Source organism: Eleutherodactylus coqui, chromosome 11 (genome assembly GCF_035609145.1).
Source record: "Eleutherodactylus coqui strain aEleCoq1 chromosome 11, aEleCoq1.hap1, whole genome shotgun sequence".
In the NCBI taxonomy this organism is placed as follows: Eukaryota; Metazoa; Chordata; class Amphibia; order Anura; family Eleutherodactylidae; genus Eleutherodactylus; species Eleutherodactylus coqui.
In genome coordinates, this window is record NC_089847.1 from 77898053 (window position 1) to 77916469 (window position 18417).

General features: G+C 41.2%; 1 protein-coding gene across 1 annotated transcript in view; it reads right to left on the reverse strand.

Moving 5' to 3' along the window:
• EML3 (EMAP like 3) overlaps nt 1-18417 on the reverse strand; it is a 65790-nt gene that overhangs the window by 16952 nt on the left and 30421 nt on the right. Inside the window, exons 5-9 of the mRNA XM_066582704.1 lie at nt 17511-17605; nt 14504-14539; nt 8855-8978; nt 5166-5315; nt 3083-3152 (exon numbers count right to left, since the gene is read on the reverse strand). Of these exons, the coding sequence (XP_066438801.1) occupies nt 3083-3152; nt 5166-5315; nt 8855-8978; nt 14504-14539; nt 17511-17605 (475 nt within the window). The remainder of the gene's footprint in view (nt 1-3082; nt 3153-5165; nt 5316-8854; nt 8979-14503; nt 14540-17510; nt 17606-18417) is intronic.

Sequence of the window (18417 nt, forward strand, 5' to 3'; positions counted from 1 at the left end):
CAAGGGGAAATTCTGACTTTTGTTATAAATGACAAGATGGCCATACAAGTAAAATACAAAGTGCTTTCAATGTATTTTTCACATGTCCCAGGACTCCCTGAATTGTCCTGTACTATACTACACTGCTTGTAAAAATTGAAGGAAATAATGTTGCAGGCAGCAACTCTTTCACATTTGTCACACGTGCTCAGTGTGAACCTGCTCTCATCTGTAAAGAGAACAGGGCGCCAATGGCGAAGCAGCCAATTCTGGTGTTCTCTAGCGAATACCAATTGAGCTGTACAATGCTGGGCTGTGAACACAGGTTCCACTATAGGCCGACAGGCCCTCATGCCACCCTCGCAGAGTGTGTTTCTGACAGTTTGGTCAGAAATATGCAGACCAGTAACCCATTGGAGGTCATTTTGTAGGGCTCTGGCTGTGCATTTCCTGTTCCTCCTCGCACAAAGGAGCGGATACCTGTCCTGATGCTGGGTTGATGCCCTTCTACAGCCCTGACCAGCTCTCCTCATGGATTGAGCCATATCCTGGTATCTGTTCCATGGTCTTGAGTCTATGCTGGGAGACAAAGCAAATCTTCTTGCAACAGCATGTATGGTTGTGCCATCCTGGAGTGGCAGAACTACCTGTGTAACCTGATAGGGCTGCAGGTAGCACATCATGCTACCAGGTGTGATAAGTACGCAAGCAAAATGGAAAACCAGAGAAGAATCAGTCAGAAAGAATAAAAAGAGAGTAATTGTTTGTGGCCACCACCTGCAAAACCAATCCATTTTTGGGGGTTGCATTACTGTTGCCTCTGCAATGCACCTGTTGTCCTTTTTATTTGCACCAAAGCAAGTTTAATTGATTCACAATCGCTTATGCTTTCTTCTAAACTGGACAGTTTGAAATCCCTGAACTTAAGGTGGCTTGGGGTAATACTGTGTTGATTATGTTCCCTTAATTTTTTGAGCTGTGTATAAGTTATACCTTATAGACTAAGGGTGCATAGCCTTTTCTAGTCTGAGGGCCATATTGTCACGATGAACCAACCCCAAAGGCCACAATAAATCTTAAAGGGGTATTACCAACTGAGATATTTATGACATATCCAAAATATATGCCTTAAATATTTATTAGGTAGGAGTCCTGAAAAAAGGTTGTGTACCTATTGAAAGAAAAGGGATAAAGGCACCCCCATCAATACTGTAGAAAGAGACTATGCATAAATGCAGCTTTCTCCATTGTAGTTTATTTTAGTTGTTGAAACGGCTAAATTAAAATGAAATGTGAGGTGAAATATAGAGTGATAAAGTAAACTCTCCATCAAATTTCACAAGTATAATCAAGAAAGAAATGCAGAGCTGCCTTGAACAGATTAAAATAGACAAAATCGCCAAATCCCAATGACATACACCCCTGGGTTCCAAGGGAATTAAGTGATGTGAAAAACAGACCATTGTTTCTTATATTTAAGGACTGTATAGTGGTGGGGTCTGGCCACATAGCAAATGTGGTGTCAATATTCAAAAAAGGGGTCAAAATGTACGCTTGGAAACTATAGGCTGGTTATTCTAACTCCTATTGTGGTTAAAATGTTTGAGGGGTTTTCTAAGAGATGCTATCCTGGAGTACCTCTAATGAAAATAGCTATGTCACTCCATATCAACATGGGGTTGCTACTGTCAAAATAATCTGATCAGCTTCTACGAGGAGGTAAGTTCTACACTGGAACGGGGATTGTCACAGGATCTTGTATACTTAGATTTTTTCAAAGCGTTTGATACCATGCCACATAAAAGGTTGGTATATAAAATGAGAATGCCTGGTCTGGGTGAGACTGTGTGTAAGCAGGTAAGTAACTGACTCAGTGCTAGAAAACAGAGGGTGCTTGTTAATGGTACATACTCTGATTGGGCCCACATTACTAGTTGGGTATCACAGGGGTTGGTTTGGGGCCCTATTTTTTTTTTAAATATATTTATTAACGGTAGAAGAATTGCAAAGTAAGATATCAATATCTGCAGATTATACAAATTTATGTAAAGTAGTTAACACAAAAAAGGAGAGTATACGGTTGCAAATCTGGATAAGTTGGGGGTTTGGGCGGAAAAATGGCAAATTAATTTTAACACTGATAAATGTAAGGTTATACACATGGGCAGGGAAAATACACATCACCAATACACACTAAATGGTAAACCCCTGAGTAAGACTGACATGGAAAAGGAGTGAGGACTTTGGTTAACTGTAAGCTTAACTGGAGCAATTAGTGTCAGGCAGCTGCTGCAAAAGCAAATACGATATTGGGGTGCATTAGATCCAAGTGCACATAATGAGAACATTTTTCTTCCTTTTCACAAGTCACTGGTTAGACCACACATGGAATATTGTGTACAGTTTTGGGCAACGGTACTCAAGGACATAACGGAACTTGAAGGGGTTCAAAGGCGCGCAACTTAATAATAAATGGAATGGGTGGACTAAAATACCCAGAGATGTTATGAAGATGGGAGTTATTTAGTGTAGAAAAAAGATAGTTGAGGAGCATTATAATAATTATGTGTAAATATAATGGGTCAACATAGCGATTTCACCCATGATCCATTTATACCAAGAACCGTAACTTTAACAAGGGGGCATCCTCTACATCTAGAGGAAAAAAGTTTCTACACCATAGAAGGGGGTTCTTTATTGTAAAAGCAGTGAGACTATAGAACTCTATGCCTGAGGTTGTGGTGATGGTGAACTCAGGAGGGGCCTGGACGTCTTTCTTGAGTGTAACAATATTATGTGTTATAGTCATTGATTACTTCAGGGGGGTTGTTGATCCAGGAATTATTCTGATTGCCAGACTTGCAGTCAGGAAGGATCTTTTTTTCCCTACAATGAGAAAAAATGGCTTCTACCTCATAGGGTTTTTTATTGCCTTCCTTTGGATCAATATTGGGGGTAATAGGCTGAACTGGATGGACACAAGTCTTTTTTCAGCCAAAAATACTGTTACTATGTATGTTACATTGGGAGAAAGACTTGTGTTGTGTGCATTCATTTTCATATAAAACAAATGGGATGTCTAAAAGGTATGCATGCTTCTCACCTTACCATCCTTGTCCACTCCAGCTGTTTGTCCTGAGGCCACTCTCACTCCATCAGGGTGGACAGCTAGACTATGTGAGCAAAAATGTTGGAGAGAACAAACAATATGTAAAAGGTTATGTACATTCTTTTTTGTCATAAAAATAAAGTCAAAGGCTTCGTCCACGTTAGACAGTTCCTTTTCGTTACAAGCATTCTAGCATCCTTAGACTATGTTGATCATGGGATGTCTCAGTGCTTGGACCTCCTGCTATCAGTTACTATCTAAACTGGAGCAAAAGTAGCAAGACCCCTACTTACACATTAGAACCTGCCTTTAACCCCTTAACGATATAGGACATACAGTTACACCCCATCACCAGGAGGTGATCCCACTCCGTACAATGCGGGTGCCAGCTGTTTCTTATAGCTGACACCCACTGACAACAGCCACAATCAGCGTGATCGCTAACAGCGGCTGTTAGCAATCCTGACAGTGGCATTTTAAATCCCCTGATCAAAGTTCAGGGGGGTCCCGAATCACCCTGCAGCAAGATGTGGTGCCTTCTGAAGGCCCCCAGCGCTGATAAGGCTGATTGCCTATCAAATCATGCCTGCAGAATAGCTAAAAAATCTCAAACATATTTGGCATCTTTGTGTCCATAAAAGTCCAATCTATCAGAGTAACGCATTATTTTTCCCACACGGTGACCATAATCAGAAAAAAAATCCAACCCCAGAATTGCGTTTTTTGGTGAACCCATCTCCAATAAAAAAATGAATAAGAAGCAAATCAAAATATTCATTGGCTGTACTCTGAAATGGTACTAGCAGAAGCTACAATATGTCCTGCAATAAACAAGCCCTAATGTATCTATGCTGACGGAAACATATGTGATAAGGCTCTATGGTCAGTGTGAAAAATGCAGAATTTTAGGATTTTTTAAAATTGTAAATTGTGACCAAAAATAAAAAGAATAACCAAAAATTCTTTAAAAAATATGTTTAACAAAAAAATGTAATTTATATAATAGATTATTTTCAGATGACACCTTCTCTCTAAGTGTTAATGGTTAGAGATGAGTGAGTATACTCGGTAAAGGCAATTGCTCGAGCGAGCATTGCCTTTATAGAGTACCTGCCCGCTCGAGATGAAAGGTTCGGGTGCCGGCGCGAGGGAGCGGTGAGTAGCGGCAGTCAGCAGGAGGGAGCAGGGGGGAGAGAGGGAGAGAGAGATCTCTCCTCCGTTCAGCTCCCTGCCCGCCGCTGGCACCCGAACCTTTCGTCCCGAGCGGGCAGGTACTCGCTAAAGGCAATGCTTGCTCGAGCAATTGCCTTTAGCGAGTATACTCGCTCATCTCTATTAATGGTACTTAGTGAAATCAATGGGGTATCTGCACAGACAGGCCAGATCCTTCTGAGAAAGTGACATTATTATAGCTCCTCTCTACTATGGATGTACACTCTTTTCTATGAAGTCAGAGTATCATAACATGGTGTTTCAGAAAAGATTTTCTAAACCAGACCAAACTTTTAACGAAAGCTGTGAAATATAACATGGCATTGCAGATGAGCAAATCTGTTTACCTGTTTCGCTAGTTCTCAGTTTTATAGACTACAATGGGGGTGTCATTTTGCTTACTATTCTCTTACATTTGCCAAAAGTGAATCTCTAACACATTAATCATATAAAAACAATTATCTCGAGATTCCATTTAGTAAATACATTGATCTATGATGTTTTTGCATTGTTCTTAGGTCATGTTTACTACTATGATTCACAGCCAGCCAAGTGCTTTCTCAGTCCGCAATATATGTGGCTGCAATGCAAAAAAACAAGTATGCCACATGTAAAAATCATGATTGTGTCTTACATGCAATTTTAGAGAATGCGAGCTTTCTTGAGTAATTGTAAAGAAAGTCCAATAGTTGAGGTAAAAGCATATGCAATCTATCCAATACACACAAAGTGATTGAAATGTCACATCGCATTGTAACTGACTTTACTGATTAAACTTCTACATTTGAATCAGTAATTCCCAAAATTCAAGCAACCCCCCCCCCATATGTCTCTTGCCCACTTTAAATGTCATTGTCTGACTTACCAGCGAACACAGTCCGTGTGCCGTAAAAAGTGGCGCTGGGTTCCACGGTTTACATCACAGATGACAATGACACATGCAGTGAAGTAGATAACTTCCCCGGACTGCAACATACGTAGATTGCATCGGGAATCACGGCCACGACAACCATAACTATGAGTGCAGGAAGTGTTAAGGAAATCTTATTGGAAAAAATTTGGTTAAGTAAATGCTTAAAGGGAATCTGTCACTATAAAGTAATCCTGTCACACTGATTGCTGTGATATATCTGCTGTGTGGATCTGTGCAGTAGTTTTGGAGAAACTTGCATTTATTAGTAGCAGCCAGAAACAGAATTAGTCCTGCACATTCTTGTGCTGCAGGCTGGCCACACCCACCCCGCGCTCCAGCCAATCATTGGCAGCTCTCTCACTATGCATGGTAATAGGCAGACAGCAATCAATCAATCGCTGGAGGGCAGAGTGGGTGGAGCTAGCCTGCAGCACATGAATATCCAGGCTTGCTTTAAGTAGTCCTCTATGCATGTAGGAGTACTGATAAAAGGCAAGTTTCTCCAAACTTTTTACACACATTCACACTGTAGACATGTAATCAGTGTGCCTGACATTACCTTATGCTGCCAGCAGAGAGGGGTGCAAAAAGATTGTGACAGCCTTGTTAAGTTAATAGTAAATTGTTTACATTTTTATAAAAATCTCTCACAGGATATAATGTTACAATTCTCAATTTGTATTCAGAAATTGCATATTTTCATTTTTGTCTTTTAATAATAAAATACTCTATATTTACATGTCAGGCAGGCATCAGTAGTCTTTTAAGTGGCAGAGTTAAGGCCCATTTACACGCAAAGATAATCTTTCAAACGATTCAAAGATTGAAAGTTTTAGCGATGTTTTTGCATAAAGTGTTAATGGCCACTAATGTTTATTTTTAACACTTTATCATCTTCATTTTCATGTTAATAGGCTACAGAAGCTGTGGGCAGGGCTCTGAACACAGCTGCATTGTTCTCCTTGGGGCTGCCAGCAGGATACAATGTAATCTCCCAACTCCCATGGAGAACACAGCATGCGTTCTATTGAGAGATACTTTATCTCTCTGCAGCTGAAGCATGGATTTCAAGTTCACCTTAAGATCATCATTCAGACGAAAAGTGCATGATGGCAATGTTTACATGTAACGATTATCGCTCAAATTCGGTTGTTTGAACAAATTTTGAGCGATAATTGTTGCGTGTAAATGGGCTTTTATTGCCATTGCTAATTATTTCATCCCGGTCTGCAGCTTAGGGATAAATGATATATATATAGAAGTCTGAATTGTACTATGGAATATTCCCAGAGGCACTATACCAGTGGGTTCAATAAAAGGGTTTTACGGCTTTCAATAAAGATTATATTTTAACATTATGATACAGCTGTTGAATGGCCATTCCAGGATGCATACTGCTGAACGAGATGTGAGCATGTTGTGTATTTAGAAGACCTGATCCTAATTCTAAATGAGCAGCTTGCATAACTAAGATCCACTGAAAACCTGGGCACTCACTGGGGCAGATGTGGGAATGGGTGGTATAGGAGAGCAGGATGATCCAAGGAGGCTAGTCCTGAACTGGCACACCCCAACAAGTTTACAAATTTGGCAGATGATAGGAATGCCATTATAGAGTTAGCACTGCTGCGGCACAACATGCACTCTTACCGCCAAGGGGATGCCTGCTCCAGTAAGAAGGGGAATAGGAGCGTAGGCCAGGCTAAACAGGTGCTAGTAGTAGGAGACTCAATTATTAGAAGGACATAGAGGGCAATCGGGCACAAAGACTGGCATTGAACGTGTGTTGTCTTCCAGGTGCTCGAATCTGAAACATCGCGGATGCGGGTTGACATATTACTGGGAGGGGTTAGTGATCCAGCAGCCATGGTACACATTGGCACTAATGACAAAGTTAGAGGTAGATGGAAGGTCCTTAAAAACACATTTCAGGGAACTTGGATGTAAGCTTATGGCAAGGACCTCCAAAGTAGTATTTTCTAAACTTTCTAAACTGCATGTTGACTAATGCTAGAAGTCTGACCAATAAGGTTGACAAACTGGAATAATGACTGCGAAAAACTATGACCTAGCGGGGACAACAGAGACCTGGTTGGATGAAAGCTGTGACTGGGCGATTAACTTACAGGGTAATAGTTTGTTTAGAAGAGATTAAAAAAGGGTAGGGCTTTGTCTTTACATAAAGTCCTGTTTAAAGCCGCCCACACTATGGGTAGATATATTTGAAGGAGATGAGCATGTGAAGTCAGTATGGGTAGAGATACCTGTGAGTAAAAAAACAATAATAAAATCCTCAGAGGGGTTTGCTATAGGCCACGAAATATAACAGAAGCCACTGAAAATCTATTACTACGGTAAATAGCTGAAGCAGCAAATCACATTGAGGTTATTATGGGAGACTAACTATCTAGATATAAGATGGGCAACTGAAACCTGATGTTCTCATAAAGGCAACAAGTTTCTGTTAACAACTAAAGATAATTAACTTTCCCAGCTATCCTGTTTCCCCGATATAAGCCCTCCCCCAAAAATAAGCCTTAGCCAGGCTACATGCTTGAAAAAAACAAACAATACTTCCCTACCGCCAGCGTTCCGGTCCTCACACTGGTATCCGTCGCTGCTGCAGGCTGTCGCGTCCTTCTTCAAGCCGACCGAGTAGTTCTTCCTGGAAGCAGGGCTTAAATACTCCGCCTCCAGCAAGCTAATGCTCTGATTAGTTAATCCAGCGCCGCGTCAGACAATGAAGGCCGGCGCTAAATTAACCAATCACAGCCATTCAATGATGTCATTATTAGACTGCCCCCGAAAATAAGACACTCTGCCTCTTTTGAGGCAAAACTTAATATAAGACAGTCTCTTACTTTCGGGGAAACATGGCCATTTTGGACTTAATATTAACCAATGGATCTGATGGAATAACAGGGGTGCAGGTTGGGGGCCACCTGGGAAATAGTGACTATAATAAATTCCCACTTGTTTTTCAACAGGTAGTTTTATTGGGGAGCTATGAAAATACTAAGCTTTAGGAAAAGTTAAATCAGCTGAGAGATGCCCTGAACCTTAAGGCCCTTTTACACGGGACGATCATTGTTCTTATCGTTCAAAACCCTGTGCTCCCACGGGGTTTTGAATGATAATCGTCCCATGTAAAAACATGCAGAAACTGAATGACTGGACATTGATGGAAAACCTTACAGTCCTAGCTCCCATTTTGTGTATGTTGGCTTTCCTAAATCGGTTTAGGAACAACATAGACCAACAGACCTATATGGAAGAATATTGTGGAACCATTTCGGAAAAAAATGTGCCTCAACTTAAAGACTTTGAATATCCCACCATCTACGGTACAGTACTCTTTTGGAATTGAGGTTGCAGTTCTTACGGTTTTTGACTACTACGCTTAAATCTGTGCCCGCTTTTGTTTTTCCAATTTTGAAGTCCTAAGAGACGTTAGAGTAAAGTTTATGTATACTTGTCTACAGCCTCTGACTGGCTGACTAAAGATTCAATGACTACTGTAGTAACTTTCTGTTTCCAGTTAAAAGAACATCTGCCTCCCCAAGTGAAGTACTGTGTGGACTAAGAGACATACTGGAAATAAAGTTTTATTTTTTTATTACTTAGACACAGTTTAAGGATACACCCATTCTAACTGCAGCTTCTCACTGGGAAGTTCTGGCTTCTGGTCATCATGGTTTTTTATGCAGGAAGGTATGTACATCGTAATCGGTCGACCACGAAGAAAAACTTTAACACTCATACCATCTATGTAGAGACAGAGATCATTTATTGTATTAAATAATGTTGGTTCATGATACTATTATAGAAAGGGGGATTATAAATATGTAATTATCTTATTAATTGTTAGGAAACTATTCTGAATATTATGAATGTTGTGAAAAGCATTATCTCCTCTTCTCTAAAGGCTGATTTAGACACAACAAGAATCGCTCAAAATTCACTCAAAAGAATCTTTTGAGCGATTCTCGTTCTGTCTAAAAGCACTGACATCATGCAGTTTTCGTGCACGAGTCCTTGATCGCTGAATTCTAGCTTGTTAGAATTGAGCGATCAGCTATTATTAGGGGAGCAGGCTATTATCAGCCGGCTGCTCTGATAAGAGTCTCTCTGCCTGTGTCCTGCTGTGAATTCACAGCGGGGCACGGGCAGTAAGTGCAGAGAACACTACAGCTGTTTTCTTATGCAAAACAGCTGTAGCGTTTGGTGAGAGATAGCGGCGGTGTCCCATTGTGCCTGAATAGTTGTATGTAAGTATGCAAAGATGATTGCTCAAAACTGTCACTCAAACTGTCATTTGAGCGACTTTTGAGCTATCATCTGTCAGTGTAAATGGGGTCTAAGCCATGGCATCAATATTTGATTGATGATGATCCAACCTCCAGGGAAGAATACCTCAGTTATACAGCACCTCTGCATGCCACAAACTTTTTCTTGTTGGCCACCTAATCCTACAGTGTATCTTTGCATCTACAGTTCCAGTCAAAAGTTCCTTCCAAGCTTCTTTTTTTATTTTTATATTGTATACTCATATTGAAGACAAGGAAACTATGCAAGAACACATATGGAATTACCTAGGAAACAAAAAAGTGTTAAATCATAGTACGTTTTATACTTTAGCCTTTTTCACAACAGCCTCCTTTTGCTTTGATGACAACTTTACACACTTTTGCATTCTCTCAATCAGCTTCATGAGGAAGTCACCTGGAATGGTTTTCCAACAGCCTTGAAAGATTTCGCAGAGCTGCTGAGCACTTGTTGGCTGCTTTTCTTTCATTCTGCAGTCCAACTCACCCTAAATAATCTCATATGAGCTTAAGCCAGGTGGTTCCTGAGGCTGTGTGATATGATCTAGCAGTCTATCATTCTCCTTCTTGGTCAAATAGCCCTTACATACCCTCGAGGTGTGTTTGGGGTCATTGTCCTGTTGAAAAACAAATGATGGTCCCAATAAGCAGAAACCAGATGGGATGGCCTGTTGCTGCAGAAGGTTCCCGGTATCCATGCTGCTTAATGCGCCTTGCATTTTGTAAATCATTTTCGTAAACCATCAACAACATCACCAGCAAAGCACCTCCACATCTCCTACTTCATGCTTCACAGTGGTAACCACTCATATAGAAACCATCCGCTTACCTTTTCTGCAGCTCACAAAAACATGGCTGTTGGAACCAAAAATCTTTTGGCTCATCAGACCAAAGTACAGACTTCCACTGGTTTAATGTCAATTTCTTATGGTTTCTTGGCCCAAGCGATTCTCTTCTTGTTGATGTTCCTCAGTAGAGGCTTTTTTGGACCATAAAGGCTTGATTCTTGCTGTCTCCTTTGAACAGCTGATGTTGAAATGCATCTGGTACTTTATTTCTGTGAAACATATATGTGACCTCTAATCTGAGGTGCTATTAATCTGCTGTTTCTGAGGCTGGTAGCTCTGATGAACTTATCCTCTGCAGCAGAGGTAACTCTTGGTCTACCTTTCTTGGGGCGGTCCTCATGATAGCCAGTTCATCATAGTGTGTGATGGATTTCATAACTGCACTTGAGGAAACCCTCAAAGCTCTTGAAATATTCTGGATTGACTGACCTTCATATCTTAAAAAAATGACTGTAATTTCCTTTATTACGTTGAGCGGTTCTTGCCATAATGTGGATTAGAGTAGTCGTTGAAATAGGGTCAACACTGTATGGGACTGTGTACCAATCCTACCTCTACGCAACACAACAAACATATTAAGAAGGCAAGAAATTCCACAAATTAACTTGTGACAAAGCAAAGCTGTTAATTGAAAATAATTCCAGGTAACAATGTCATGAAGCTGATAGAATGCAAGAATCTGCAAAGCTGTCATCAAAGCAAAAATGGGCTACTTTGAAAAATATAAACTATAAAACATATTCTGATTTCACACTTTATTCTTTACTACTTATTTTATATGTGCTCTTTCATAATTTTCATCTCTTCGGTATGAATGTATATCGTATATAATAATAAAAAACAAAACAAGAAAGGGTTGTAATGAAAAGTTGAGTCCAAACCTTTGTATGGTACTGTATATGTAGTCATAGTGAGGTATAGTATGGGCACAAAACATCCTATGGGAGTCATATTATGGTTTGTACCACTCTGCCACAATACAGTTGTGAGCATGATTTATAAAGCTTACTACTGAAGATCAGAGCAGCACTGATCAACTGTCCGAATGAGCAACAACTTTGCTAAGCTTAAATGCTACAGTAAATTGGTATTTATTTAGTAGATTAGTGGGGAGATCCGAGATACTACTGTAATACTGTACAATTAAAGTGTGTAGACATCTGTGTTCCTGTAAATGTAAAGCTTACTTACCTAGAAGATGACCATAGGGGAGGGTACGGGTCCTCTTGGCAGTAATACTTCACATGTACAGCATTTTATCCCATCACTATTCAACCCCCTAACAGATACATTAAAATTGGAAAAACCCTCCTGAAAATGTCACTTTTTTATTGTAGAGTTTGAATTTATGTCTCATGCAAATATATTTGGTGCAGAACTCAGTTCTTTCAAGTAAATAGTTTCTCCTTTTGTGTTGCAGCGATCACAACTTTTTCTTTTTTCCTCTATATAACTGTATGACACTTTGTAGAGCACTTAGCAGGTGTGAAGAGACCCAGACTTTTTACCCAGTCAAACTAGGCCTGACATTGGCTTGCAGGAATGCTGCCTTCTAACAGGTGGGGTACTAGAGGCATTGTTTATCTTCCAATTTGCATAGATTTCCCATGGGAGCACGCATGACCTTATAAGGACTTTTTCACTTGGGCAAAAAACTGTATTTTTGCTGGGGCACAGAGGAAGTTGCCGCTGTGGAATTCTACATCAAACTCCTCAGGGCACGCTGCAGATTTTGATGAGGAACTGCAGACCGATTTAAGCCAATTTCATTCTGCATGAAAACTCACATGGTGCTGTGCGGCATTTACTGCAAGTTGCTGCACAAAATGTGGAAAATTCAGCCTGTGTGAAAGGCCCCCAAGTCTCCTCACACCTTCTTTGTGATCTTCTTTAGGAGAAACTATACCCTCCCTGACTTCCATCATAGGCCTCTCACCCAGCAACCTACTGCACACTGATGAGTGGCAAAACCCCCGAAACAGTCTGTCTGTGCATGGCTAGCTTTGCCTTTTGGAGAAGACTCTCACTTTGGATTATATTCCCAGTCATTGCTAAAAACCTGTTAAAAGGTCTGATGTTCACTTGCAGGAATGCTGCCTTCTAATAGGTGGCGCTGTAGAGACATTGTTGCATTTTTCCATTTGCACAAAACTGAAGCATGGATATATATGTGTATATAGGCACAAGTAACCAACTACATAGTGGAACTGAAGTCCAGTGGCAAAGAATGCACCAAATTTATTCAACACACACTTCTTGAATTAGGCACATCTTAGTCTGTCTTTAAGGGTTTATTCAGACGTGCATATATTGGCCCACTTTTCACACCCGGCTGATATACGCTGTCCCTCCCACTCACCGGCCCTCCGCTTCTCTCTTCCCCTCCAAGCGGTCTGCAATGGGAGTGGGCGAAGCTAAGCTCCCGCCCCTAGTCCATAGCCAGCAATGGAAATGGGTGGGACAGAGCAGAGCTTAGCTCCGCCCCCTCCCATTGCAGACGCAGGAGTGGAGAAGAGAGGCAGAGAGCCGGTGAGTGGGAGCGAAGGGGGGACTGCTTAGATGGAAGAGTATATCGGCCGGCCGTGAAAACACCGGCTGATATACACTTGTAGGAATAAGCGTATATCGTAATAAGCGTATAAAACACCAGCCGTTATACGCTCATGGGAATAAGCGTATACCAGTAAATGATATTGCACCACTCCACTTTTTGCACCATTTTCTGTCTTAAAATTTAATAAACTTGTCAGATCACTGTCGGTTTGCCCCCACTTTCTAAACCTCACTGTTTTCTTGACACTTTTAAAAGTGACAAGAGGAGTAAAAAAAAGTTGCACATTTTAGAAAAGAGATGGCGAATGTCAAAGTTTTCAACCCTTTTTTTTGGGAAAACTGGCGCAAAGCTCTTGATAAATTCCCTAACAATGGTTATGTTAGGCTATCAATTTCTGATCAGCAAGGCACTGAACTCCCCAAACCCCCATGATCAGCAGATCTAAGGGGCTGTGGGGCTCCATTGTTTGTTTATCCAGGCAGAGCATCTTGCCCATATGTGTGCTACGCCTACTACTGCAGCTCATTCCTATCCAAGTGACCTCTACATTGTGCTTTCCCGGAAGTCAGACCTACTGATCACAATTTAGCAGCCTCTAAGATAGATCATCATTTAATATTGCTGGAAATTTTTTTTTAAACTGAATTGCAACAAACACAATGAAAATCTTTAGACAAAAGCTTATTGTGGGGCTACATTGAGTAGCAGGCCACACTATTCAGTGCCTTAAAGGGCCACTCCGGTGATTTTTACTTTATTCCTTCATTATGTAGTTTGCCGTCCAGTATATAAGTGCGCTAGTGTTACCTTGGTTAGTTATTTCGGTCTGAAATTCACAGCTTCTTTTTACTCAGATGGTCATGTGATCTCAATTCTGACCATCTCAGATCTGCTTGGTGTTATGTCGTCGGAAACTAGTCAGATTCTCAGTGTGTGTGATGCTATTACATGATCCCTACTACAGGGACTGGAAAGGGGGACATAAGCACTCCTGTCACAGTTACACACTACTACTGTCACACAGTTATAATAGAGGAGATCACATCCCATCCTGCTAATTGTATACTTATGGTTTGTAGCTTATTTAGATGAATACAGAAAGTAAAGATAATTAAATTGTAACCCCTGGTATTGCCTTAACTTATGCTGTGCTGTTGCATTATGGGATAGATGTGAAACACAAAGTAAAAAAATCTCACCATCAAGATGGTGCTTGATAAGTATCAGACAGGAGGCTGCACTGCATGGAAGTCACTGAAGTAAACCAACAGAATGTTACAGGCATTCTGGTAAAAGGAGCAGGGATGGAAAAATGTGTTTGCACTGGAGTGGCCCTTTAAAAACTAATACTCAGTGAATATATTTTGTCCCTTACACTATGGTAATTTAACAGTATAATGAGGGCTGTGGACTTGGTAAGCTAAACGTTCACCTGTGTATCTTACTCTCTCATAATTGGCTTATGTATAATAAATATTTTTTATTATAATAAAATGGTAATATCAAACTTAAAATACCAAATATATGTTAATATAGAATATATAATAAGTGCTAAATACACACCTATGTTATAATTTCCCCGTTTTGATGCTGAGGATCCTGGAAGATATTCATTTGACTTGTTACAGAAAATATGTAAAAGTTGTATCACAATACAAATACAAGACTGAACAATTAACAAACATTCTAAAGTGCATGTAACAAACACGTCTCCTAACACAGTGGATAAAACTCTACACACCCATGTTAAAATGCCATGTTTTTGTCGTGTTAAAAAAAATCTGACAAAAGGTAAAGATTCATTTCCACCTTGAATGTGACCCGTTATCTGTACAATTTCATTGCAAAACAAACTGAAATCTTTTAGTGAGAGAAAAAACCCTAAAATAATGTGGTTGCATAAACAGGCACAACCTACAACTAATACTTTCTGGATGGACCCTTTGACTTTACGACAGCATTCCGTCTTTTTGGGTATCATGGCACATCTTGACTTGGCAATCTTCCTTGAAAAAGAACTCCAAATCTGTCAGATTGCGAAGGCATCTCGGGTATACAGCGCTCTTCAGGTCTGGGCTCTGGCTGGGCCACTCCAAAACTTTGATCTTCTTCTGGCAAAGCCATTCTTTTTTTGTTGATTTGGAGGTATGCTTTGGATCATTGTTTTGCTAAAAGCTGAAATGCCGCTTCACCTTTATAGCAGAGACCTGAAGGTTTTGTGCCAAAATAGACTGATATTTGGAACTGTTAATTCCCTCCACCTTGACTAAAGCTGCAGTTCCAGCAGCCAAAAAACCATCCCAAAGCATAATGCTGCCTCCTCCATGCTTCACTGTGAGTATGGTGCTCTTCTGGTGATGCGCAGTGTTGCTTCAGGGAATGAGCGATTTTCAGGCGCATGAAGCTCGGGTCTTCTGCGCTTTAAAAATTTGCCGATTCCCACGATTTGCGGACATGCAAGTGGTGCTTTTTTTTGCATGCCTATGGGTGCACAAAAAAAACTACTCGTCTGACCTCAACCTAGAGCCGGTCTCCCATGGGCAGATTTGAATTATGCATTCTATGATCGTCATCCGCGTGTATGATATGCAGGCATTGAAATGCATTGATGTTCCCTCATTGTAGGTAAGAACTGCGGATTCTGCGAGAAGAAAAATCGCAGCATGTTCTATTTTACTGCGGATTCCACGTGTATGCGCTCCATTGATTCCTATGAATGCACTCGATCTGCAGTGAATATGCAATTAACAGTGTGCATGGACGCGGATTCAGAAGTTCCGGCCATTGGTGTAATTTAGATAAATGCATTATGTGAACTGCACTCCACAGATTAAGGGTACCTTCACACATTGTGGAATTTCCACCTTGGAAAATCTGCTGCAGATTCTCGTCAAAATTCGCATATCTTATATAAGGATTTTGACGCGGATTTGTCGTAGAGTTCACCAGCGGTGAAATCCATAGTGGAAATCCAAAGCATAAATTGATATGCTGCGGATTTAAAATGTACACTAGGGCATTTGTGTTGCTGTGGATTTTCTCAGCAGTACGTAGATGAGATACTGTAATACACTGTATATATGTGTCACAGGTAATTCTGCATATGCACCACGTGTCAACATACTCAAAGGTTTCTCTAAAGAGTCACTAAATCTAAAGTATAAAATGTAGTAGAATTTTATAAGATAATTGAATGATATTTCAGCATTAGGCGTAGTCACACGGGCTTTTTTTCTCGCGATTTGCGGATCGCATGACGGATGCGCATCCGCAAATCGCGTGACCGGTGCGCGCAAGTCGCCCGCAAATCGCCCGAAAATCTGCTCCTAGCCGCGTTTCATTAGAAACGGGCCGGAGCTGTCCAGCACATTGCATTCAATGGAGACGGCAATAGAGCCGGCTCCATTTAAAGCAATGCGCTGCGGGCGAGCCGGGGATGAATTGTCGGGAAGGGCTTAAATATATAAGCCCTTCCCTGCAATTCATCCTAAAATGTGTAAAAATAAAAAGTATATACATACTCACCTTCTCCCGGCAGCCGGAGCTCCGCGCGGCCGTCCTGCAGTGGGTGTGAAGGGGGTGTGAGTCAGACCTGCCCCCTGATTGGCTCAGCGCTGAGCCAATCAGAGGCATGTCTCACTCACACCCATTCATGAATTCATGAATGGATGTGAGTCAGACCTGCCCCTGATTGGCTCAGCGCTGAGAGGCAGCAGTCACTCACCCATTCATGAATTCATGAATGGGTGTGTGAGTGAAACCTGCCTCTGATTGGTCAGGGCTGTGACCAATCAGAGGCAGACCATTCAGCAGGCGGGGATTTTAAAGCCCCGCCGGCTAAATAGTGCCGAGAAGCAGTTCAGGAGAACTGACAGCGGCCGCGGCTGGATTCCGGCTGCAGCGGAAAGGTGAGTATACAATTTTTTTTTATTTTAACACATTTTAGGATGAATTGCAGGGAAGGGCTTATATATTTAAGCCCTTCCCGACAATTCACCCCGCGCACGCCGGCAGCCCATTGCTTTCAATGGAGCGGCTGTATTGCCGGCTCCATTGAATTCAATGGGCAAACATCGTTCTTCTCTGTCACAGCTGTTACAGCTGTGGCAGAGAAGAATGATTTGTCTTCTATATGTTCTCAATGGGGTCGGCGCTGCTGCCGCCGGCCCCATTGAGCGCATATAGAGAAGAGAACAGGAATCGCAGATCGCAGATAGGTACGATCTGCGATTTCTGTTCTATAATTTATCGGACGAGCGCATAAAAAGCGCTCATGTGTCCGATACCATTGCAAAGCAATGGTTTTATAAAATCGCCGGACGCATGCGCATGCGCAAATCGCGGCTAAAAACGCCCGTCTGACTAAGGCCTTAGTGTGACTACATCATTATTCAGTTAATTCCACAGGAATGTCCGCACGGAGGGCCCACATGGAAATTCCGTGGCAAATCCGCCCCGTGTGAACCCCACCTTAGAGCACAAAAGAAAACATCTTATTGCCATGAACAGCACTACATGTATTAGTTGGTAGCAGAAGACCTCCACAACATATACTATCATTTACTCTTACCACTGAAAAGATTGGAAGTAGAGTGAACTTTCCTGTCTAGCTTCTTCTCTTTTGCATTTCTGAGCAGTTTATCAGAAGAGCTGTTCCTACGTAGCCTGCAAAGTCAAACAGATTATGGTTATAGCTCTATGCTCGTATTAACAAACATGTAAGACTAAACTGTAAGATTTTACCCATTTCACCCAATTTCAGTACACTTTCAGAAATAAGCAAGACTTACAATACTTAGCAAGTCTTCAGTACCGGTATATTATTAATTCTGGCGCACTGACACCATGCTCCCGCTCAGCTGATCGGTCAGGGTCCCAAGCGACGGACCCCAGCCAGTAAACTATTGATGACCTGTCCTGAGGATATGTCATCCATAGTATTCTCTCTGGAAAACCACTTTAATTTTTCATATGGGATCTGCATTAATTTTGGACTCTTTAAAATGTCACTGTCTCGCATCTTACTTGTTTTAAGTCTTTCCTTACAAAAAAAATACACAATTAGGCCAGGTTCCAAAGTAGCAAATTTGTGGTGTGTATTCTGAATCACATCTGTAGCATTTACAGTACAATTTCCTAATCCCCTGCATGCTCGTTTTGTTACAGAAATGCTGTAGACTTCACTTCTTGCCATGCGAAGAGTACAATCCAGGGGAAGCTCTACAACGACATCTACATGTAATGCATGCAGATCTTGCAGCCAGTGTATTGCAAATTGGCTGCAAATTTGCAGCCAATCCATGGTAGAATATTTCCACCGTGTCTGGGTCCAGCGGAAATTAGTGGAGGGTTTCCGAGAATTTTTCTTTTTCCAGGGATTCTACAGTGCTAAAAAGTTTGGAACCACATATCTTAGTGCTATGTATAATATGTAAGGTTAATGGCCTGTCTTTGGATTAGTATGAACAGAAACCAAC